Below are 23,329 nucleotides of genomic sequence, written 5' to 3' on the forward strand. Positions count from 1 at the left end.
GAGAATCTGCTGCTCCCCAGAGGAAACCATCTAACTTGAAGAAGCTGGAGCAGTTTTGCCTTGAGAAATGGGTAAAAATCCCAGTGGCAAGATGTGGAAACCTCAGAGACTTATCCAAAGCAACTTGCAGCTGTAACTGCTGTAAAAGGAGACAATACAAAGTACTGATTTTAGTGGGGTGAATAGTTATGCTCACTGAAGTTTGTTTTGTCCTATTTGTTGTTTTTCACAATAAAAAGCCAAGTGTTCACAGTTGTAGGCATGTTCTTTACAAAGAAAAGCAGTAAAATTTCAGGTTGTAAGGTACCAAAACACAAATGCCAAGGGGGTGAATACTTTCGCAAGCCACTGTATATTGCTGGTAAATTTATACATCTCTATTCATTCACTGCATTTGCCTCTATCCCAAAGATTACATTTGTTGACTTTCTGATGTATGATGTCCTGGATCAGCACAATATATTGGATCCTACCTGCTTGCAAAAGTTCAAGAACCTGCAGGACTTCCATGCAAGATTTGAGGTACATGTTATATTTATTCCTTTAAATTACAGTGCAGAAACAGTGAGCAGTGAAGCATTGACCCTTCCTCTTTTTTGCTAGGGCCAATTTTCACACTTTTTGGCAAGCACAAAATCTAATCACATCCTTTTAAAGAAAAAATAAATATCCATTACACTTCAGTATTTGTAGGGACAGCACACCACTTTGCGCATAGTATGCTTAACCCCTTAAAAGCCCAGGGTGTACTAATACGTACCCTCGTCCTGGGCTTTAAGAGCCAGCTACGTATTAGTACGCCCTGTTGATTTCGCCCGCACACAGGCTGTGCGGGCACGATCGCCGCCGGGTGTCAGCTGATTGTAACAGCTGACACCCAGTGCTATGTGCTGGGAGCGGTCCCGCACTGCTCCCGGCACATTAACCCTCGCAATGGGATCGAAGTCTATCGCAGCATTGGGGTCAAGGGGAGGTGATCGCCGATTCTCACCTCTCCTGCCTGCGTCCAGCACTGTCTGCCGCGGCTTCCCGGATGTTGCCATGACTACCCGATGTTGTCATGACAACATCCGAGTCACCAGACAGCAGGAAGATACTTTGGTCATGCGCAGTGCATGACCAAAGTATCTTCTGCATCTGCAGCACTGACAGCCTGTATAGCACAGGGATGGTGCTCCATCCCTATGCTATACAGGCAATCAGAGTAACAAAAGTGAAAGTCCCATAGTGGGACGAAGTATAAAAGTAAAAAAAAAAAAGTGTTTTAAATGAAAAAAATAAATAATCATAATAATTTGTAAAAATATTTAAAAATTTAAAAAAAACGAAAAAACCAAAGCAAAAAACAATGCTTTATCATACCGCCAAACAAAAAATGCAATAACACGCGAAGTTGCTTTTCATCATTAGAAACGCTTTGGCATATTTTAAATAGTGTACACTGTACAACCCCTTTAATCCACCTATGGAGGACAAATACGGGAATGTGTTTGCCAGGAGTGTGATAACCTAAGTAAAATTTCCCTGGAGTTTCCGGTTGTGTTAGGGTTGTGTTAGGGTTGTGTTAGGGTTGTGTTAGGGTTGTGTTAGGGTTGTGTTAGGGTTGTGTTAGGGTTGGGATTTTTTCAAAGTAAAGAAAAAAAAAAAGTTATGAAGAAATGGCACTAGTTTTGAGCGCATGTGCTTGCTATTTGAGTTTGCATCAGGTGTTTGGGTATGCACCGAGTATCAAGGGTGCTCGAGTGACCTGCTCGAGTCTCCGCCCCATATGTTTAGCGGCTTTTATACAGCCAAAAAATCCTTGCGGGGGTTGCCTGCCATGCACGAGAGATCCCCGCATGGGTTTTTTTTTTTGGGTGTCCAACAACCGTGAAACATGCTTTGTGAGGACTCTAGCAAGTCACTCGAGCACCCGCGATACTTGGTGCATACCCGAGTACCCGATGCAGACTCAAGTCGTGAGCACTTGTGCTCAAGACTAATAACATTAGTTCATCATATTGAATAAGTTGTCATCAAATTCTGTGTCGTACCTCGGGTTCAAAACGTTCACTATACCCCTTGATGAAATCCTTGAGAGGTCTAGTTTCCAAATGGTGTTCCAAACGCGACATGGCGTCCGCTCTTGATTCCAGCCAGTTTTGCGTTCAAAAAGTCACACAATGCTTCTTCCCTTCTGAGCCCTGCCGTGCGCCCAAACAGTGTATTTTCCCAACCTATGGGGTATCGACGTACTCAGGAGAAATTGCTCGACGGTTTTTGGGGTCCATTTTCTCCTCTTACCCTTTTTGTTTGATTTTTTTTTTTTATTTTTATTTTCACAAGTCTACGTTATAAACTTCTGTGAAGCACCTGGGGGTTCAGGGTGCTCACCACACATCTAGAGAAGTTCCTTGAGGGGTCTAGTTTCCAAAATGGTGTCACTTGTGGGGGGTTTCCACTGTTTAGGCACATCAGGGGCTCCCCAAATGCAACATGGCGTCTGCTAATTATTCTAGCAAATTTTACATTCAAAAAGTCAAATGGTGCTCCTTCCCTTCCGAACCCTGCCGTGAGCCCAAACAGTGGTTTTCCCCCACATATGGGGTATCTGCGTCCTCGGGAGAAATCGCACAGCAAATTTTGAGGTCCATTTTTTTTTTTCCTGCTACCCTTGCGAAAAAAAAAAAAAAAAATTGGGTCTAGAGTAACATTTTTGTGAAAAAAGTTAAATGTTTTTTTTTTTTATTATTCCACATTCCAAAAATTCATGTGAAGCACCTGAAGGATCAATAAACTTCTTTAATGTGGTTTTGAGGGGTGCAGTTTTTAGAATGGTGTCGATTTTGGGTATTTTCTGTCTTAAAGGCCCCTCAAAATCACTTCAAATGTGATGTGGGCCCTTAAATTTATTTATTTTTTTTGTAAATTTTGTTAGAAAAATTAGAAATCGCTGGTTAACTTTTAACCCTTAACTTCCTAACCAAATAAAAATTTGGTTCCAAAATTTTGCTGATGTAAAGTAGACATGTGGGAAATGTTATTTATTAACTATTTTGTGTGACACATCTGATATTTAAAAGCATGAAAACTGTGAAAAAAATCGGAAATTGGCAAAAATTTTGCAAAGTAACTCTAACTCAAGTCATATTGAAGAAATTTTATCACTATCATGAAGTACAATCTCAGAATCAGGGAGATCCATTGAAGCGTTCCAGAGTAATTACTCTTAAAGCCCAGGGCGAGGGTACGTATTAGTACACTCTGGGCTTTTTAAGGGGTTAAGCATACTATGCGCAAAGTGGTGTGCTGTCCCTACAAATAGTTCTAGGATCTCCGATTGTCACATACTGAAGTGTAATGGATATTTATTTTTTCTTTAAAAGGATGTGATTAGATTTTTAAAGTGACAGTGGTTAGAGTTGTGAAAATTGGCCTGGTCATTAACGTACAAACCACTTTCTGGGTAAAGTGTTTAAAACATCAGTTTCTCATGAACCAATGTATGTACAGTTCAAATTTCAGTACAATAGAGCGTCTTTTAGAAGCTACAGCAATTTTCCAGGTAAAGTAGCAATCACCCTGTATATGTGAGTAAAAACTTCTTTTTTTTTTTTTTCTCCCCTTCCCTCTTTCAGGCTCTGCCGGCTATTGCTGCATACATGAAAACATCCCGTTTTATAAGAAACCGTATTAACGGCAAAATGGCTTCATGGGCCAACAAATAGGCCCCGATTCATCAAAGTAATTTCGCCTGAAAAATTTCAAAATTTTTAGTGTGGGTTTTTTTTTTCTTATACCAGTTTCTCATGGCTTCACTACTTTTTTACTGCCTATTGGTTTTATTCTGCATATTGAAAGTCTAAAATGTTCCTTTTTTCATCTTTACCTGTAGTGTAAACCTCCTGAGCAATAAATACACGTTGTTGGCAACAGTGTGAATTATTCTGATGAGGGTCGAATATATACAGAAAAGAAGAGAAGGCGTATCTAAAGATGTCTGTCAAAGTATTCATTTTTCCCCTTCTCCCATGACAGCACCACCTGAGAGAGGGTATCCGCCCACCAAGGACAGGAACCTACTGAATAAAAAGGCGGTACCTCTCCTCCGCATCAGTTTTTTTGGTTCCTGTCCCTGATGGGAGCCTCACCAGGTGGTACCTCACGTACCTGGATTATGGACGGTGCGGCCTGGAGGCCGTGGAAGCAGCAGATGGTCCCTGTTCCCAGCCCGTCTGGCTGCTGCCCGGGTCTGCGTGTGGGGAGGAGGTGCTGTTTTCCTTCGGATGCCTCCCCGCGTGCGCCGGGGCCTGCGGCCGGGTCTGCGCCTCGCAAAGATGAACTGAGCGCGCCGGCCGGCAGGTCTTCCGGGCTGCGCACGTGGGGGTCGCGTCGCACCCTCTGACGGAGCGCGCCGGAAGTCCGGGCTGCGCACGCGCGGGGTGCTGACGCGCCCTATCACGGAGTGCGCCGGAAACCGGGTCTGCGCATGCGCGGGTGGGAAGCTGTCATCCCGCTGCAAGCGCGCCGGGTGCCGCTGGGCTGCGCACGCGCAGAGGCAGGTGGATCTGCGGGTAGCGCGCCAACTGGCTAAAATTAAAAAAAAAAGGAAAAAGAGAGATGAGCACGCTGCCGGAAGGGGAGGAGCCTAAAGGAGGTGGAGCCCTACTGCTTTTAAGGATGGGGAGCAATCAGGATGGCGGTGTCTGCATCCCCGCCATGATGAATGAGGAACCGCAGTCACCTGGGCAGCAGCTGTCACCGCCACAGGAAGTACAGCAGCAGCCACAGCCATCAAAGCAGCGCAAGCAGCTCAAACAAATGGAACGGGAATCTTCCCATCGACAAAGTCACAGCAGTGAGGGGCGTACGAGTTCCGGCAAGACTGGTCAGAAAAGACTTCGTCAGTCCACCTCCGCCAGATGGGAGCCCTCATGTGAACGGCAACCACCGCCTCCGGTACCCTAGTCTGAACGGCAGTGTGGTGAGTGATCTTCGTGAAAGTCTCACCTTGAATAATGTGCTCTTCTCTCTCTCTCTCTCTTTTCCTCCTTCTTCTCCTTTTATTTCTTGGGGCAGGAGGCGAAGAAGTGTAGTGCTAAAAATAAAAACAGGGAGTGTGCTTTATGCAAAATCGGTCTTCCCACCTCCTATGCCAAAAACCTATGCTCAGACTGTATTCAGAAAACCATTGCAGAGGAGTCCCCCAGGTTTTCTTTAGAATTAAAGGATCTAATCCAGACAGAGGTCAGAGAGTCTTTAAGAGGCTTAACCTCACTCAAAAAGAAGAAGCGAAAACTAGTTTCTTCAGAATCAGAGGAATCAGTGGAGTCCCGTTTTACGAGAGAACTGCCTTCCTCCTCTAATCACTCCTCATCGTCATCGGAGTCTTCGGATGATAATGGGGGGGGGCAGACCTTGTTTTTCGGTTGATAATACTGAGAGACTAGTTAAAGCCGTCAGAGGGACTATGGGTATTACCGATACCAAAGTGCCCTGAACAGTCCAGGATGTTATGTTCGGGGGCTTAGACCAAAGGAGGAGACGCTCATTCCCGGTCAATGACAGGATTAAATCTCTGATAGAAAGGGAATGGAAGAAACCGGAGAGGAAGGGTCAGCTGCCGTCATCCTCCAAGCGGAGGTACCCCTTTGAGGATGAGGATGCGGCTAAATGGGACAAAACCCCTAAGATTGACGTGGCCATTTCAAAATCTTCAAAAAAATCCACTCTGCCCTTTGAGGATTTAGGAGCCTTAAAAGACCCGCTGGATAAAAAAGCGGAGTCCTTCCTTAAGCAAACCTGGGAGTCGTCAGCAGGGGCCCTTAAACCAGCAGTAGCAGCGACCTGCACTGCTAGATCTATGATGATCTGGCTTCAACAATTGGAAGACCAGATCAGGGGGAATGTGTCCAGGGAGAAAATTCTATCAGACCTTCCTCTTGTGCAGGGAGCGGCTGCATTCCTGGCAGATGCATCGGCAGATTCAGTTAGGCTGGCTGCCCGGTCTGCAAACCTCTCTAATGCAGCCCGTAGGGCGCTATGGCTCAAGAGCTGGCCAGGAGATGTGCAGTCAAAGTCTAAACTGTGCTCAATCCCTTGTGAGGGGGACTTCTTGTTCGGCAAAGGTCTAGATGACATCCTAGATAAAGCCGCAGACAAAAAACATGGATTTCCCACGGTGTCTGGTTCCCGATTTAACAGTTCCTTTTGGAAGAGAAAATACAGCCGCAGTAAAGCTCCCAGAGACCAAGGTAGCTGGAAAGACCGAAAGCCGTATAGCAGAGGCTTCATGTTTGGGGGTCCCTCCTCCGAGAATAAGAAAGCCCCTAAGTGACAGTTCCCCCCAGGTGGGAGGAAGATTGTCCCACTTCCTGCCTGCCTGGAAGAAAATTTCATCCAATTCTTGGATCTTAGGGATAATCAGGAGGGGGCTCACACTAGAGTTCAAGAGCAGGCCCAAGAACACTGTCAAAATATCAGCCCCCAGAGGTTTAGTGGAACAGATAGCCTTACAGCAGGAAGTTCTCTCTCTGCTCAGGAAAGGAGTTCTGGTGGAAACACCTGCACCCGAGCAAGGAAGAGGATTCTATTCGACCCTCTTCCTAATAAAGAAGCCGGACGGCTCCTTCAGGACCATTGCGAACTTAAAGAGACTGAACGACCATTTAATCTACAGGCCTTTCAAGATGGAAACAATAAAATCAGCCATAAAGATGTTATTTCCGGACTGTTTTATGTGCGTCCTCGATCTGAAGGACGCCTACTACCACGTCCCGATTTTGCCAGATCATCAACAGTTTCTAAGAGTAGCTGTACAATTCGGCAGGCACGTAAGGCATTTTCAGTTCGCAGCTCTTCCCTTTGGCATTTCCATGGCGCCGAGAGTCTTCACAAAAATCATTCTGGAGGTCACAGCGCACTTGAGGGAAAGAGATATTTTAGTCATCCCTTATCTGGACGACTTCTTAGTAGTGGGCAGATCAAGTAAACTCTGTGCTCTAGCCCTGGCGGACGTCATGGCCAGTGTAAGACGCCTAGGTTGGCTGTTAAATCTGGAGAAGTCAAGGCTGGAACCAAAGAGGGTTCAGTCTTTCCTGGGTCTCATTCTGGACTCGGAAAACCAAACCTGTCTTCTGCCAGAGGAAAAGAAACTGAAGATCAGATCCCTAACATCTCAGATTGTCAGCAATCCGACCATCACCCTGAGGAGTGCAATGTCTGTTGGGTACAATGACGTCTTGCATTCCGGCGGTTCAGTGGGCCCAGCACCATTCCAGATGTCTTCAACAGGAGATTCTGGCAGCGGACAGGCGGCTCAAAGGTCGCCTGAATGGGAAAATATCTCTTCCAGATGTTGTGATCAACTCCCTGGACTGGTGGACATCTCCGGTCAACCTATCTTTGGGGGTTCCTTGGACCTTCCAGGTGTCGGATACAATTACAACAGACGCAAGTGCGGAAGGTTGGGGAGCTCACCTAAGGGATCGTTCTGTACAAGGCCTCTGGTCGGACAGCGAGACAAGCCTCTCTTCCAACATGAAAGAGCTGTTGGCAGCCAGAAACGCGCTAAAAGAATTCAGTTCTGTTCTTCAGGGTCCTCACGTCAGGATAATGTCAGACAACAGATCAACAGTCGCCTACATCAATCATCAGGGGGGTACCAGGTCTCTCCCTCTGATGTTAATAGCGGATCAGATCTTCAGGTTTGCCGAGAGTCGGCTGGTTACGCTCTCGGCACTACATATAAAAGGGGAAGAGAACATAAAGGCCGATTTCTTGAGTCGTCACATCTTGAAACAAGGAGAGTGGGAGTTGAATCCAGCCGTTTTTCAGCAGATTGTGGATCGGTGGGGACAGCCCCAGATAGATCTGTTTGCAAACAGACACAATCGGAAGACCGAAACCTTTTGCTCCCTGAATCCAAAAGAGGGGGCGTTTGCTGTGGACGCGCTGCAGATTCAGTGGGATTTCACTCTAGCTTATGCCTTTCCCCCTTTAGTACTGATCCCTACTATCCTGAGGAAGATCCGAGAGGAACGGGCGAGGGTTATATTGATCGCCCCGTTCTGGCCCAAGAGACCATGGTTCACTTGGATGAAGAGAATGTCCCAAGCAGATCCATGGGTTCTTCCGGACATCCCGGATCTCCTCAGGCAGGGCCCAGTCTGTCATCCCCAAAGAGCGGGCCTGCATTTGACGGCTTGGATTTTGAGAGGTCGCTATTGACGCAAAGGGGGTTTTCTCCAGATCTTGTTACTACCCTTCTAGCAAGTAGAAAGCCGATAACAACTAGAATCTATGGTAGAACCTGGGCTAAGTTCTTGTCTACCTCGGGTCAGTCTGCCAAAGGGAGGGTTCCTATTGAGGCCATACTAGAATTCCTCCAGAAGGGGTTAAACATGGGACTAGCCACCAGTACTCTTAAGGTACAGGTATCTGCTCTGGGGGCACTGTATAATTAGGACTTGGCAGCAAATAGATGGATCATTAGATTTATTAAAGCCTGTCATAGATCCAGACCTATTCCTGTTCCAAGAATGCCTCCTTGGGACCTTAATTTAGTTCTGGAAGCATTAACCAAACCTCCCTTCGAGCCCTTAGAGAAGGTTTCAGAAAAAATCTTAACTTTAAAGACTGCGCTATTGGTGGCCCTGACATCAGCTCGTAGAGTCAGTGACTTACACGCACTATCCATTAACCATCCATTCACTCAAGTATGTATGGATAGAGTAATCTTAAGACCAGACCCGGCCTATCTTCCAAAGGTAGCCTCCAAGTTCCATAGGACGCAAGTAATCACTCTCCCTTCCTTCTATCCTAATCCTAGGGATTCTGAGGAATATAAGCTTCACACCTTAGATGTTAGGAGGGTGTTAGTCCAGTATTTGGAAGTGACAAAAGCCTGGAGAAAGAGTGACGCTTTATTTATATCCTTTCAGGGGGCTAGGAAAGGACTTAAGGTTACAAGGGGGACCATAGCTAGATGGGTCAGGGATACTATTACCTTAGCCTACTCTTCTAGCAATCTGCCGGTTCCTGAGAACCTGAAGGCCCATTCCACCAGAGCGGTAGCTGCTTCCTGGGCTGAGAAGGCGGATGTGCCCATCGACATTATATGTAAGGCGGCAACTTGGTCATCCCCTGCTACATTTTACAAACATTACCGTCTTGACCTTTCCTCTTCTACTGATCTGTCCTTTGGTAGAAGGGTGTTGCAAGCGGTGATCCCTCCCTCTGGTATTTAATCTCTATAAATCTCTCAGGTGGTGCTGTCATGGGAGAAGGGGAAAAGTTCCTAGTTACTTACCGGTAACGGGATTTTACAGAGCCCATGACAGCACCCTATTAATTCCCTCCCCTTTATCACTGTGGTGTGCACTTTTTTTAAGGTGTTTAGTACATATGTTGAGGTGGTGGTTATGTATTAACCTGTCTTCGGAGGCCCTCTCATGCTCTGAAACAAAAAACTGATGCGGAGGAGAGGTACCGCCTTTTTATTCAGTAGGTTCCTGTCCTTGGTGGGCGGATACCCTCTCTCAGGTGGTGCTGTCATGGGCTCTGTAAAATCCCGTTACCGGTAAGTAACTAGGATCTTTTTGAGGGACAACTGTGAGAACAGTATGGGTTTTTTTTTTTTTTGTAAAGCCTTGTGTGTCTGTATCTGGATCAATCTGTTTTTGTTTTCCTAGGGTACCTGCAACTGCAGTTTAATGATATAACATTGACATTAACTGCCATCAACTGCAGTACCAAATATGCTCACATTGATGTCAGAGGCGCTACCATGAGACGTCATGGCCCTTCAAGTCCTTAATGTGCAGATTGACTCGCAGAATGTTGTCAAATATACAGTAGCAGCCAAACGTTTTGGGTTTTCTGCTTCAGTGTTTTATAGATCTTTAGTCAGATGTCTTTATGGTTACTGAAGTACAGTTTTAAGCATTTCATAAGTTTTTAACCTTTTTATTGATGACAAATCAAGTTGATATAAAGACTCAATATTTACAGTGACCCTCTGTGAAGACGTGCAGTTGTGGTTTGTAATAATTACCTAGGCAAGTTAACGATGAAACAATATTTTATTCTTACATTCATGGTAATACAACAATTCCAAGCAAAATGGGCAAAATACATTGCCTCCAGTCCACAAGATCCCCTCCCTGGGGCGGTAGTTCCATTGCCTTTTGTACCAGGCGTTACTCACTCACTTTCTCAACTTTTGGTTGGCCCACAGATTTTGTATCTCCAGTTAATATAGTCTGTATTCACAGTCCACGCTCCTCCAAGTGACAGAAAACGATAGAAGCACAGGTATCCAGTTGCAATAGTTTTTAAACGTAATCAAATTCCGCTGTCAGATCCCACAACTGTAGCACATGGATCCAGCCCAGTTGGCAGCCGATCTCCAAACTGCACAGGCAATTCATCCATGCATGGGCTCTGGATGCGGCCTGGTCCTGAGAGCCGTCAAAGTCAGTGATTCTTTTCAGTTGAATGTTCTACAAATTGGGGACCGGGATGGGCACAATACTACAAGATGCGGACATTACTATAAGAAGTTGGTCAGAATTACTATATGGTGCAAATTGTAAGAAAATTTGGGGGAACAACATTGGGGAACATGGCAGGCCTTCTGCCATGCGTTTATGCCGCTGCGGAAACGCTTAAACGCATCGTGGGCACACAGCCTTAAAAATATTCCAGGAGCCCCCTGAGATCCCCCTGAGTTGACGGCTCCAGTGGGTCTACTATTGCCATCCAACAATGGGCCTAGTGGCTGTTATCTCAGGGGGCCTCAAGCCATTGTTCTAATTACCAATCATTCTATTAATCTCGTTATCAGGGAAAGCAATCTTGGTCTGGTCTTATGTATGCTTACAATAATAAGATCGACAGAACTGGTGTTCCTGCTGTAAAAAGTCTGCATCCCTTAAGTCCCCGTGACTCACCAGCGATGTCGCTATGTGTGACACTTTGCAACGATCAGGCCCCTGCTGTGAGGTCGCTGATCGTTGCAAAGTGTCCTGGACCATTTTTTGGTCGTTGGCCTCCCGCTGGCCAGCACACATCGCTGTGTGTGACCAGCGGGACCAACGATCTGGCTGGTAACTAGGGTAAACATCGGGTTACTAGGGGCACGCGCGCACTTAGTAACCCGCTGTTTACCATGGATACCACTCTGCTACGGTGCACGGAGGCTCCCGCGCACCGTAGCAGAGTGGTATCCATGGTAAACAGCGGGTTACTAGGGGCACACGCGCACTTAGTAACCCGATGTTTACCATAGTTACCAGCCTGCTCCTGCTTGCAGCAGGCTGGTAACGGGAGCAGGACATCGTGGAACGATTCTTTCCACGATATCGCTGCTCCCCTGATCGCTGGTGAGCCTGCCTGTTTGACAGCTCACCAGCGATGTATTAGCGATGCAGCAACGATCCCTGACAGGTCGTATCATTGTCGGGATCGCTGCTGCATCGCTTAGTGTGACGGGGCCCTTAGAGCCATGGACTCCACTCTGTGCTTTGGTTCCATAATCTTTAGTAAGTAGTCAGCTCCTCACACCCTCGTTTTCAACACATCCGGCATTCCAGGAAGAATTCTAGTAATCTGCTTCTGGACCAAACACTGAGTGATGACAACCCATTGTTATCATAATTTCTGTATTTTTGTTGTCTACCTGCTGTTTGAGGATTGACTACAGGTTATCAATGAGATTGAGATCTGGGGGGGGGTGGCCTGCAAGACAAGGTGGCAGCAGCTTAACTGCATAGCTCCAGCCTGCCAGGATTAAAACCAGCACAAAGCAGCACACAGCATCGTATCGTCCTACAGCCTATTACCTAACACCTGGTGGTGGCAGAACACCCAGGGGAAGGTCCCAAAAAAGAGGATCCCCGGCGAGATTGGAGGCTTTCTTCCAGAGGGGACAAACAATAAGAACAGTGAGTAAGATGGCACCTGCTTCCCCTGCAACTTCTTCACACTCCTCCAGAAGCTCAGGGGGAGGGGAAGCAGAGAATGTGAAACACAGCAGCAGGGATAATGAGCCCACAGCACCAATGACAAGGGCAGATATGCAAGAATTTCTGGCTGCAATTCGCTCCTCCATGAGGGAGGATATGCAGGCAATGTTGCAGGAGATGAAAGGGGAGATAACAACTTCCATAGGGGATCGCACTTTCCACATTGAAAACAAGATGGAAGAATATGCCAGAACGATCAATGCCTTGGTAGATGAAAATGAGGCACTCAGGGAAGAGATGTCTCGGGTCACTGATAAAGTTTATGGCTTAGAAGATAGATCCAGACGTAACAATGTGAGGCTTAGGGGAATCCCTGCAGAAGTGCCAGATAAGGATCTCTCTGAGTTCATGCGACGCTTCTTGGTGGCTGTATTACCTGAGGTTGCCCCTAATGAATTACTGGTGGACAGGATTCATAGAACACCGATGCCCAGACACTTAGACCCTACCCTGGCTAGAGATACCTTGGCACGTATTCATTTCTTCACTACGAAGGACATATTCCTATACCAACTAAGGAAAACCCCCAGGCTGCCTGAGGAATTTCAAAATCTGCAGGTCTTCCCAGACCTTTCTGCGGCTACCCTGGCAAAGAGAAGAGAATCTGCCCAGGTGTGCAGGGCATTGAGAGAGGCCGGCATACGGTATAGATGGTGATTCAACCCAGTAAAACTACTAATACTCCGTGACAGTGGCGTGGTAGCGTGTTTTGCCCCTAAAAAAGCGGAAGAGAAATTGGCATCCTGGAAGATTGCCTATGCTCCTAGACAACCTGCTAAAGGCAAGAAAATTGCGCAGGAATGAGTATCGACCTGAAAGAGAGGCGAGGACGCTATCCTGGCTGAGATGGAGCTGTTAGAGGATTGCTGACCTTTTTTTTTTTTTCCCTTTGTTCTTTTCTGAACTCCGAGTGCCTTTTGGCTTGTTGACTGACTGTTCTCTGTTGTTCGGCGGAAGCCGTCTGGTTGGTGATCCTCTGGACTGTGAGAAAACTTGCTGAGTGACAGCGAGATTTGAAAATCTCACGGGACCCCGTGGTCAGATTTATGTCTGAAGAATTTAGTTTTTTGACTGAAGTTTTCTCTGTTTTTTTCTGCAGACTTTTTTCCGCTGTTTTCTCTTTTTTTACTGTTTTTTATCTGTTTTTTTTTCCAATTTAACTTGAGGTATATTTCCTCTATTGACGTAACTACTGATCGTTCTAAAGACATATGTGCTTTTTTCAGTGAATGGCTCATGTGGGGTGGGGGAGGGGGGAGAGAAAAATTGGATTTTTTGTATGCGGCTCATAACAATTTCCTCCTTTTATGTGTAATTATGAGTATACAATTTCTCTCGTTGAATGTGAAAGGGTTAAATTCACCTGCCAAACGCTCTCTGTTGTGGAGGGAGGTGAGGAAATCGAAGGAAGACATTGTGTGTCTGCAAGAGACGCATTTATTGGCAGCTGATAATCATAGATTGCATCAGGCACAATTCCCCCATATATTCTTTGCAAATGCCCAGACTAAGACAGCAGGAATCTGTATTATGATAAAAAATTCAGTGGCCTTCCAGAACATTCAGATGTGTACAGACCCCATGGGTAGATACTTGGTTTTGGTGTATACATTGAATGGGACCCCTCATTAGAGATGAGCGTTGTTCGACTCGAACTGTTCGCCAATCTCAAATTCGAGCTGTTTTGGGCGGTGTTCGAGCCGTTCGGCGAACACGAACAATTTGAGAAAAATTTGGCTGTTCGAGGTTATGTTCGATAACTGTTCGTGCACCAAAATCATAACTGGATTTTTTCTCAGTAATGATGAAAATTAATGTTAATACGCAGTTTGAGTGTACAGCGGGGTGGGGGGAGGGGCAGGGGATGGATCTCTGCAGGAACAATGAAGATCTCCATTTTTTTTCTCTTTCCCGCATTTGCAGTGGGGAGGTGCAATCTGTCAGCCTATCAGCAGCGCACACACGGAGCGAAGTGCTTTTTTTCACACAAGCAAGGGCATGTGTCATTGGCAGTGTATGTCACATGTCCTTGCCCTATAAGACCAAGCCATTTTCCCCGTCGCCACCATTTTCTCACTGCTGCAGCTGCGTGTTAGACGGCACCGCTGTTGCTGTGTGCGCTATACCTTGTTAATTTCAAGCCAATTTTCGCACAAATCTACAGATAGCTTGGGAGTAAAGACTAATTGTAATTGCAGTCCTTTTCAGGACTAGGTTACATCAGTTCCTATCAGTTTTTGCCAGGCAGGTCTGTGCCAGTGCTGTGCAAGTTTTTTTCACAGCATTTGGCTGAATCTAGCAAAGCTAATCCTTTTTGGCCTATTGCAGAGTGTGTTAGTCAGTGGAGTAGCCTATCTGTGTTGCAAGATATACCACCTGTGTATAGAATACGAATTTTTTTACTGCACCTAGTGAAGTAAAATCTTTTGGGCATAGCATCATTCTATTAGTCCATCTATACTGACCTCCATCAGGTTGCAAATTGAATATAATTTTTTTCTGCATCTAGCTCTGAAAAAATATTTGGCCTTCTAGCAGTGTGTGGGACTTTCTCTATTAGTCCATCCATACTGACCTCCATCAGGTTGCAAATTGAATATAATTTTTTTCTGCATCTAACCCAGCCAATAGTTTTGGCCTAATACCACAGTTTAGCCACTCAGCTCTGCTCGGTTCCCATCCATTGTTGTTTTGTGCAAACAACTCCAGAGTTGTGAATTAGTTAACCACCAAAATGAGTGGAAAAAGGCCTGCTGCTGGTGGAAAGGGGAATAGGCGTGTTGGGAAGGGGAAAAAAGGTTGTGTCTGTGAGGTAGGTGTTAAAGCAACAGTAACATCTGCAGAAGAAAGACCATCTTCCAGCCAAACTAAAATGTCTACTTCTTTTAGCGGACAATGTGATAAGATCCCTTTCTTACGGCCACGTCAATCGCTACAAATTCCAGATGAGGCACAAAAACAGCAGGTGCTTCAACGGATATCAAGTGCACCTTTAAGTGGGCTCTCCTCCACATCAACTTCAACATCACAAATACTCCAGTCCTCAAAGGTGTCACCCCAATCGCACTTGCTTCCTCACAGCTCCCAAATCTCCAGCTGCCCGTCTGAGTATGAGGTAGAACAGATGGTTGAGTCTGCAGAGCTGTTTACTCATACTATAGCCTGGGAATCGGAGGTCGACTCCAGCGCTTCTGTGAATCCAGACGAGGAAATGATCTGCACTGATGCCCAGAATCTTTGAGTCGGATCCAGGACCAGACGCAGAAGGTTCTGACCATAATGTAGACCCTCATTCCCAAACTGTAACTCCTGTTGGTGGAGACAATGAGGAAGACGATGATGAGACTCAAATACCTGATTGGAGCGACAACTTTAGTTTTTTGTCAGGGCAGGAACAGGTTGGCTCTGAGGACGACGGGTGTGATAACGCACAGGGTGATGATGATGAGGTTGGAGATCCCACTTACTGTCAACCCACAGTCAGCCAAGAGATGAGGTCAGCAGAGGAGGTGGAGGAAGATGCTAGTGACGACGAGGTCAGGTTGCGCCTTCCTGGACAGAGACGTAGTACTGGAAGCACGTCAACAACTGCATCCTCAAACACAACTCTGCCTCTCACCACAAGTCGTGGTGGCTCTTCAGGTCGCATGGGTGCTAAGCCTTGCATAGCCTGGGCATTTTTTCAGATCGATAAAGATGACCCAACTCGTGTTATCTGTAACATTTGTCAGCAAAAGCTAAGTAGAGGCCAAAAAATACATAGTTTGAGTACTTCATGCATGAACCGGCACATGGACATGAAGCATAAGTTGCAGTGGGAAGCTCAGTGTGCTACAATGCGGCCTAGCCGGCCGGGCCAACCACCGTCTGCCATATCTTGTGCATCCGCGGCCTCTTCATCCTCTGTGACTGGGGGGACAGCAGTAACACCTGTTTTGGGGCGCAGACCTGCCACCTCTTTACCCGCAACAGCCAGCGTGATTGGCAGGTCATCATTTTCTTTGGAGGTGGTAACACCAGCAGGTTTTGAGCGCTGTCCGACATCGATAGCACCACCTTTGGATCAAGGCAACCTAACATGTCCGCCTGCATCTTCCTCACAGACCGGCAGTTTGCCGGGGACACCCTTATCAACCCCGTCTAAGCACAATAGCCAGCCCTCGGTCCCTCAGATGTGGACAAGTAAAAGACCATTTCCTCCTAGCCATGAGAAAGCTAAGAGGTTGAATTTCACCATCTGCAAGCTCTTGGCTACAGAAATGCTGCCTTTCCGCCTGGTGGACACAGAGGATTTTCGAGACCTTATGTCCGTCGCAGTGCCCCAGTACCAGATGCCCAGTCGGCACTACTTCTCAAAGAAAGGTGTGCCTGCGCTCCACCAGCATGTCGCACACAACATCACCGCTTCTTTGAGAAACTCTGTGTGACAGGGTGCATTTCACCACAGACACATGGACGAGTAGGCATGGACAGGGGCGTTACATGTCGCTGACTGGGCACTGGGTAACTATGGTGACAGCAGGACAAGGGGCTGCTGTCCAAGTCTTGCCGTCCCCACGAGTTGTGCGTCAATCCTCTTTATGTCAAAGTTCCTCCACTGCTTCTGCCTCCTCTCGGTCTTCCACCTGCACCCAAAGCCTGTCTGATCATGCCACAAGCTTTCTAACTGCGCAGAAGGGATCCTGCACACCTTACTATGCTGGCAGTAGGGCTCAACGTCATCAGGCGGTTTTTACTTTGAAATGTCTGGGAAATGTGAGTCACACAGCTGAGGAGTTGTGGTCAGCTCTGGAGAACCAATTTCATGAATGGTTGTCTCCACTGGACCTGAAACCAGGGAAGGCCGTGTGCGACAATGCTGCAAACCTGGGTGCGGCCCTTCGCCGGGGCAATGTCACACACGTGCCTTGTATGGCTCACGTGTCGAACCTGGTTGTCCAGCAATTTTTAGCCCACTATCCCAGACTAGATGGCCTTCTGCAGAGGGCACGGTCGCTGTGTGCTCACTTCCGCCGTTCGCATCCCGCAGCTCAGCGACTTACATCTCTACAGAAGTCGTTGGGCCTGCCACTTCACTGGCTAAAATGCGATGTGCCTACCCGGTGGAATTCAACTCTGCACATGTTGCAGCGACTGTGGCAGCACCGACAAGCCCTGGTGCAATACGTTCTGACGTATAGCCTGGACCAACGAGATCCAGAGGTGGGGCAAATCACGCTGGAGGAGTGGTCTCAGATCAGGGACCTATGCACCCTTCTGCACAGTTTTGAAATGGCGACGAAGATGTTTAGTGCTGACGATGCCATTATCAGCATGACTATTCCGGTGATTTACATGCTGGAGCACATGTTAAACAGAATTCGGAGTCAGGTGGTGGCACAAGAGGAGGTGGAGGAAGTAGAGGAGGAGGAGTTGTATGCAGAAGGGCTAACATCTGCAAGGTCCAGACGGTCGGCAGCACCAAGGCGGCAGGCATGTGAGGGTGGGGGAGATGGTTTTACCAGGGCGCATGGTAGCAGCCAAACTAGTGAGGAAGGTGCAGGAGCCCAGGAAGAAGTGGAGGACGAACTGATGGAAGACTCATCAGATGAGGGAGACCTTGATCACATTTCTGTTGTGCGAGGTTGGGGGGAGAGGACAGAGGAAGGAAGCATGATTGTTACCTCGCCACCAACACAACAGGGACTTGGTGCTCCTGGATGCGCAACACACATGAGTGCCTTCTTGCTGCACTACCTGCAACATGACCCTCGAATTGTGAGAATTAGAAATAATCCTGACTACTGGGTTGCCACACTGTTAGATCCCCGGTACAAAAGTAAATTTGCAGAAATTATTCCTGCCATAGAAAGGGATGCACGCATGCAGGAGTATCAGCAGAGACTGTTGCAGAATCTTACATGTGCTTTTCCACAAAACACCAGTGGTGCACGTAGTGAATCTCACAGTTCCAACTTGCCAACCATGGGACCGTCAAGTGTTCAGCACTCAAACCGTAACAGAACCACAGTATCTGCTGGTAACATCAATTTTGCGGAATCATTTCACCACTTTTTTAGCCCATCCTTTGCAAGGCCACAGGAGACAAGAAGTCTGACACATAGTCAACGCCTAGAGACGATGGTACAGGAGCATCTCCAAGTAAACATTGAAGCCATGACTGTGTCACTGGACCCTTGCTCTTTTTGGGCTTCCAATCTGGATAAATGGCCGGAGCTAGCCACTTACGCCTTGGAGATCTTGTCATGCCCCGCAGCCAGCGTTCTGTCTGAACGTGTGTTCAGCGCTGCTGGTGGTGTGCTGACAGATAAGCGCACGCGACTCTCCACTGATAATGTAGACAGACTCACGTTCATAAAGATGAACAAATCATGGATCCGAAACGACTTTTCTACTCCTGTGTCATCCTGGGGAGAGTAAAAGCTTGATGATTGGTTAAAATCACCCTACCAACCGTTTTAAGCTTTCAAATTACTAATCATGTTTATCTGTATCTTGGCTGAAAAATAATTTGGGCTTTGTAGCAGTGTGCAGCACTGATCCTATTAGGCCATCTATAATAAGCTCCACCAGATTTAAAATTAATAATAATTTTTAGCTGCATCTAGCCCGGAAAATAATTTTGGGGCTCCGAGATGCGCAAGACACATAAGTGCCTTCTTGCTGCACTACTTGCAACATGACCCTCATATTGTCAGAATTCGAAGTAATCATGACTACTGGGTTGCCACACTCTTAGATCCCCCAAACTTTTCGATCAACCTTTTCATTTTAATAAAGACCAAAAAAATGGTCATTTTTGAAATTATAAGCATTAGCAGGTTATTAGAAACTGAAATCAAACAGTTTTCAACTCAAAACTTTATTCTAGGTGATGTTACATTTTCACATAGGACCCCTTGTTCGAAAGGAGCTTCTGAACTCTCTCGTCCATTGAATTTGTCAGGTTTTGGATGGTTTCTGCTTCAATTGTTTTGCATGAGGACAGAATACCCTCCCAGAGCTGTTGCTTAGATGTGAACTGCCTCCCGCCATCATAGACACTCCTTTTGATGATGCTCCAGAGGTTCTGAATGGGGTAGAGGTCAGGGGAGCATAGGGGTCACACCATAAGTTTATCCCCTTTTATGCCCATATCAGCCAGAGATGCAGATGTTTTATGTGCAGCATGAGATGGTGCATTATCATGCAAAAAAATGATCTTGCTGTGAAATACACGGTTCTTCTTCTTGAACCATGGCAGGAAGTGCTGTTTGAGAAAATCCACATACATTATGGAGTTCATCTTTAGCGCCTTCAGGGATCCTAAAGGGGCCGACAATCTCTCTCCCCATGATTCCAGCCCAAAACATTACTCCACCTCCTCCTTGTTGGCGCTGTAGCCGTGTTTGCGTGGGATGTCCATCAACCAGCCATCCTCCACTCCATCCATCTGGACCATCGAGCGCTGCACGGCACTCATCCGTGAACAAAACAGTTTTGAAATCCGTCTTCATGTAATGTTTGGCCCACTGGAGCCATTTCTGCTTGTGTGAAGTGGATAGAGGAGGTCGACAGGATGGCGTATGCACAGCTGCAAACCTCTGAAGGACCCTGCATCTTGTTGTTCGGGGGACGTTGGAGGCACCAGCAGCTTCAAAAACTTGTCTGCTGCTATGACAAGGCTTTTTTGCCGCTGCTCTTTTAACCTGACGTAATTGCCTGTAGGAAAGAGTCCTCAATTTGCCCTTATCAGCACGCACACGTGTGTACTGTGAATCAGCTACATACTTCTTGATTGCCAAGACACTTCATCCTGATCATCGCACAATGTTGATTGTAGTCATGCCTTGACCTAAACACTCCACAATTTGTTGATTCTCAGCAGCCGACACATCCTTTTTCTTTCCCATTTTGGCAGAAAATGTAGGCTGCTTAATAATGTGAGACAGCCTTCTTAAGTAGTCTTGCCTTTCATTGGACACACCTGCCAAACTAATTAGCACAGGTGTCTGCAATTGCTTACAGTGATATAAAGAGCCCTGACACACATCACCATCAATGAGTTTAACTGACAAACAAATTCTTCCCTTATCACTCCTAAACAATTTTTGCATAATAATTTGGAACGCAGTGTACATGTGCTTTTCCACAGAACACCAGTGGTTCACGTAGTGAATCTTACAGTTCTAACTTGCCAACCGTGGTCTGTATGGAGTTGTTCAATAAAGGGCCCAAAATTAAGATAACATAGATGGGAGAGGTCTCTATGAATAGGAATTCCTAAGTATTTGATACCCTGTGAGGGCCAGGCAAAGGGAAAGTTGGACTGGATGGAATCCTATATGGATTTGGGGAGGGAGACATCGAGGGCCTCAGACTTCGCTGCATTGATTTTAAAATTTGACCATGTAACAAAGTGATCTATTTCAGCCATAGCAGCATGGATGGATATATGTGATTGAGTGATATATACTAGGACATCATCAGCAAATAGAGAGCACTTGTACTCGGTGCCTCCCACCTTAATCCACCTAATATTGGGGTTATGGCGAATTGATGAGAGCAGGTGCTCCGTCACTAGGATGTATAAGAGAGGGGACAGAGGACATCCCTGCCTTGTCCCATTGGTGATTGTGAAAGGTGATGAAAATGTTCTGATGCAGCCCTTGGGCCTTGGGACACCCGGAGCCGGACCCTTTTTGGTGGATGCTGGTGGTTGTAGTCTTCGTGGCGGCGACCCGGTTCCGTGGCTCAGGGTGGTCAAACCAGTGGCGGAACTATTTATGTGGTTTTGATGTTTAAATGTCCGACTACGCCACCCGTGGATTGCGGTCAGAGTGAACCGCCGCTGCAGGGCAGACCGCTGAGGCTGGTGTTGTGGGTGCAGCAGAGCGTAGCATAACTCCCCACGGGAGGAGTATAGCCTCAGGGCAGTGTATGCGGAGGATGGGGGTGATGGTGCAGGGCAGCAGCAGTAACGACACGGAGTCAGTGATGCAGTCCAGGGCCTTTACTCACAGTTCTTATTATCCAGACCACGTCTGCAGGTAACGGCTGCCCACGTCGTACTGTGCTCACCAGGTGAGGGGCTCGGACAACTCCCAGATAACTTTGGAGCACTTCACAGGACCCCTTTGTGTGTCCTTTGTCTGGCCTTTCTTACCAACACTTCTGTCCGGCTGCCTCGGGCCTCCTGTTGGTAAACTTGGCGCCAGTTTCCCTGACCCTATGTGGTGCCTTCCTAGCGGGTGTAGCAAGGGGCTGCGCCACATAAAATGTCAGAGCCTCCGGTTTCTAGCTGAGGGTCGTTTCCTGCCTCCACTAGTTCGGGGACCGGTCTCCCCCTTTGGCCTGACCCCTCCACGCAGGTGGATTCGGGCGTGCGGTGGCGACTCGCCCGTCCGCACCCCTGGGATCCCTTCATTCCTCGTTCCTGGAGCCTTCTCCGCTCCTCTTCCTTCCTTCTCCCTCTTCCAGGCCTGGGCCTCTGTTACTAGGCCCGCCTCCGGAGCAGAGCTCATGCAGAGCCCCTGCTCCCTGCCACTTCTGCTCAGACTTCTCTGCACTGAGCTAAGATGGTGCCCACCTTTTATACTCCCTTCTCAATGCACCCAGGAACTGCTTCCTCCCTGCTCCTGCACTACAGGGTTCCCCTTCCTCAGTGTTCCCTCCCCCCACTCCAGCCAGAGACAGGGACTGTCGTGCCCATCTCAGAGGCATATTGGTCGCCCTGCCCCACGGCAATGTGGTGTAATGCATGCAGGTGTCGGGTCCTGATCCACACTCCATCCTTACCTGAGAGTGAGATATCACACCTCTGGGTGAGGTGCAATACCTCTGTAGCAACCGAGCCCTCAGGGTGCTACAGTTCCATTTATCTTCAGCCTAGGTGACGTATTGTGATACAGGGCCGTGATTTTGGCTATAAAAGGGTCCCCTAGACCCCTACCCCAAGCTTTTTAAGAGAATCATATATGGCGTGCCAGGAGACTCTATGGAATGCTTTCTCAGCATCCAACGAGAGTATCTAATTACAAATTTTTAACTGCATCTAGCCCAGGAAATACTAGCAGTGTCTGCTAGTCAGCGGATTATCCCGGCTGTTAAGCAAGCTACACCACCTGTAGTTTGGACACTTAATTTTTTCAAAGGAAATGCTTCGGGACCACGGGATACTCAGTGAAGAGCATCAGGAGGCACCCCAAGGCATAGGGGCTGGGACTGGCAGTAGGATGCCTTGCGGTGGACAGCCGAGCTCGATCCTTATAAAAGCTTTTTAACTGCAGCAGCTTTAGTGGACGCTACTGGAGCTGGAATTACGCGGCTGCTGGCATGAGACTTGCCCTCCAATAGATCCTTGTAAATGGATTTAAAGTGTATTCATTCAATTAGAGAGACAATTTAAATTAAAAAGCTTAGAGCTGCCTCCACCACAGGGGGGCTCGCTCGACCCACCAGCGGACAGGCACCAGTATTGGGAGAGGGGGGCTGGCCGTCAGGGTTCACCGCGGCTCTGGCACAAACCCGGCGACACGGAGGTGGCACGGGCAGGAGCGGACTGAACGTGTCGGCTTCTCACTTTTTGGATTTTAGAAGGGCATGACATGCCTATATCTGTGTCTCCCCCTCCTTTTACTCCTCCACCTCTTTTCTTTTCGCATGACTATATGTACTTGTCACTTTTCCATGTGTTAGTTGTGTCTTCTGAGCAGTTTGTCAGCTTTTGGACACCTTTGAAGGTGTTTTCTATGTGTTTCTATGTGTTTTTGTTTGCCTGCCATTGGTTTTAACGGTGTTCGAAGGTGTTCGACGAACAGTTCGGCGAACTCACGGGTGTTCGACGAACCGAACTCGAACACTACGGGGGTGGCTCAACACTAATGTTGATGATTATGGCTTACAGCCAATGAAACCACAAAAGTCATTATCTCAGTAAATTAGAATACTTTATAACAACAGCTTGAAAAATGTTTTTAAAATCTGAAATGTTGGCCTACTGGAATGTATGTTCAGTAAATGCACTCAATACTTGGTCGGGGCTCCTTTTGCATCAATTACTGCATCAATGTGACGTGGCATGGAGGCGATCAGCCTGTGGCACTGCTGAGGTGTTATGGAAGCCCAGGTTGCTTTGATATCATCCTTCAGCTCGTCTGCATTGTTGCATAGTGCCACTCACAGGCATTATCAACAGCAGAAGGTATTTACAAAAAGTATTAGGGACCTGGGGGGGAATACATGGGGGGTAATCTAAAGTACCACACAACCCCTTTAATGACTTTTGTGTTTTCATTGGCTATAAGCCATAATCATCGCCAATTAACAGAAATAAACACTTGAAA

The 23,329-nt window shown here is 47.1% G+C and overlaps 2 protein-coding genes across 2 annotated transcripts in view; both read left to right on the forward strand.

The window, feature by feature from the left end:
• LOC141223419 (glutathione S-transferase Mu 2-like) overlaps positions 1-3,912 on the forward strand; it is a 29,863-nt gene extending 25,951 nt beyond the window's left edge. Inside the window, exons 7-8 of the mRNA XM_073666822.1 lie at positions 412-522; positions 3,618-3,912. Coding sequence (XP_073522923.1) covers positions 412-522; positions 3,618-3,707 — 201 coding nt within the window. The 3' untranslated portion in view covers positions 3,708-3,912. The remainder of the gene's footprint in view (positions 1-411; positions 523-3,617) is intronic.
• Positions 3,913-4,106: 194 nt separating this feature from the next.
• On the forward strand, positions 4,107-8,444 carry LOC141246803 (uncharacterized). Its single transcript, XM_073669143.1, has 2 exons — positions 4,107-4,938; positions 5,059-8,444. Exon 2 carries the CDS (start codon positions 6,147-6,149, stop codon positions 8,442-8,444), a length of 2,298 nt encoding a protein of 765 aa, XP_073525244.1. The 5' UTR covers positions 4,107-4,938; positions 5,059-6,146.
• Positions 8,445-23,329: the final 14,885 nt, after the last annotated feature.

Source organism: Phyllobates terribilis, unplaced genomic scaffold (genome assembly GCF_046119375.1).
Source record: "Phyllobates terribilis strain yellow unplaced genomic scaffold, ASM4611937v1 Scaffold_2__4_contigs__length_985480577, whole genome shotgun sequence".
NCBI classification, from domain to species: Eukaryota; Metazoa; Chordata; class Amphibia; order Anura; family Dendrobatidae; genus Phyllobates; species Phyllobates terribilis.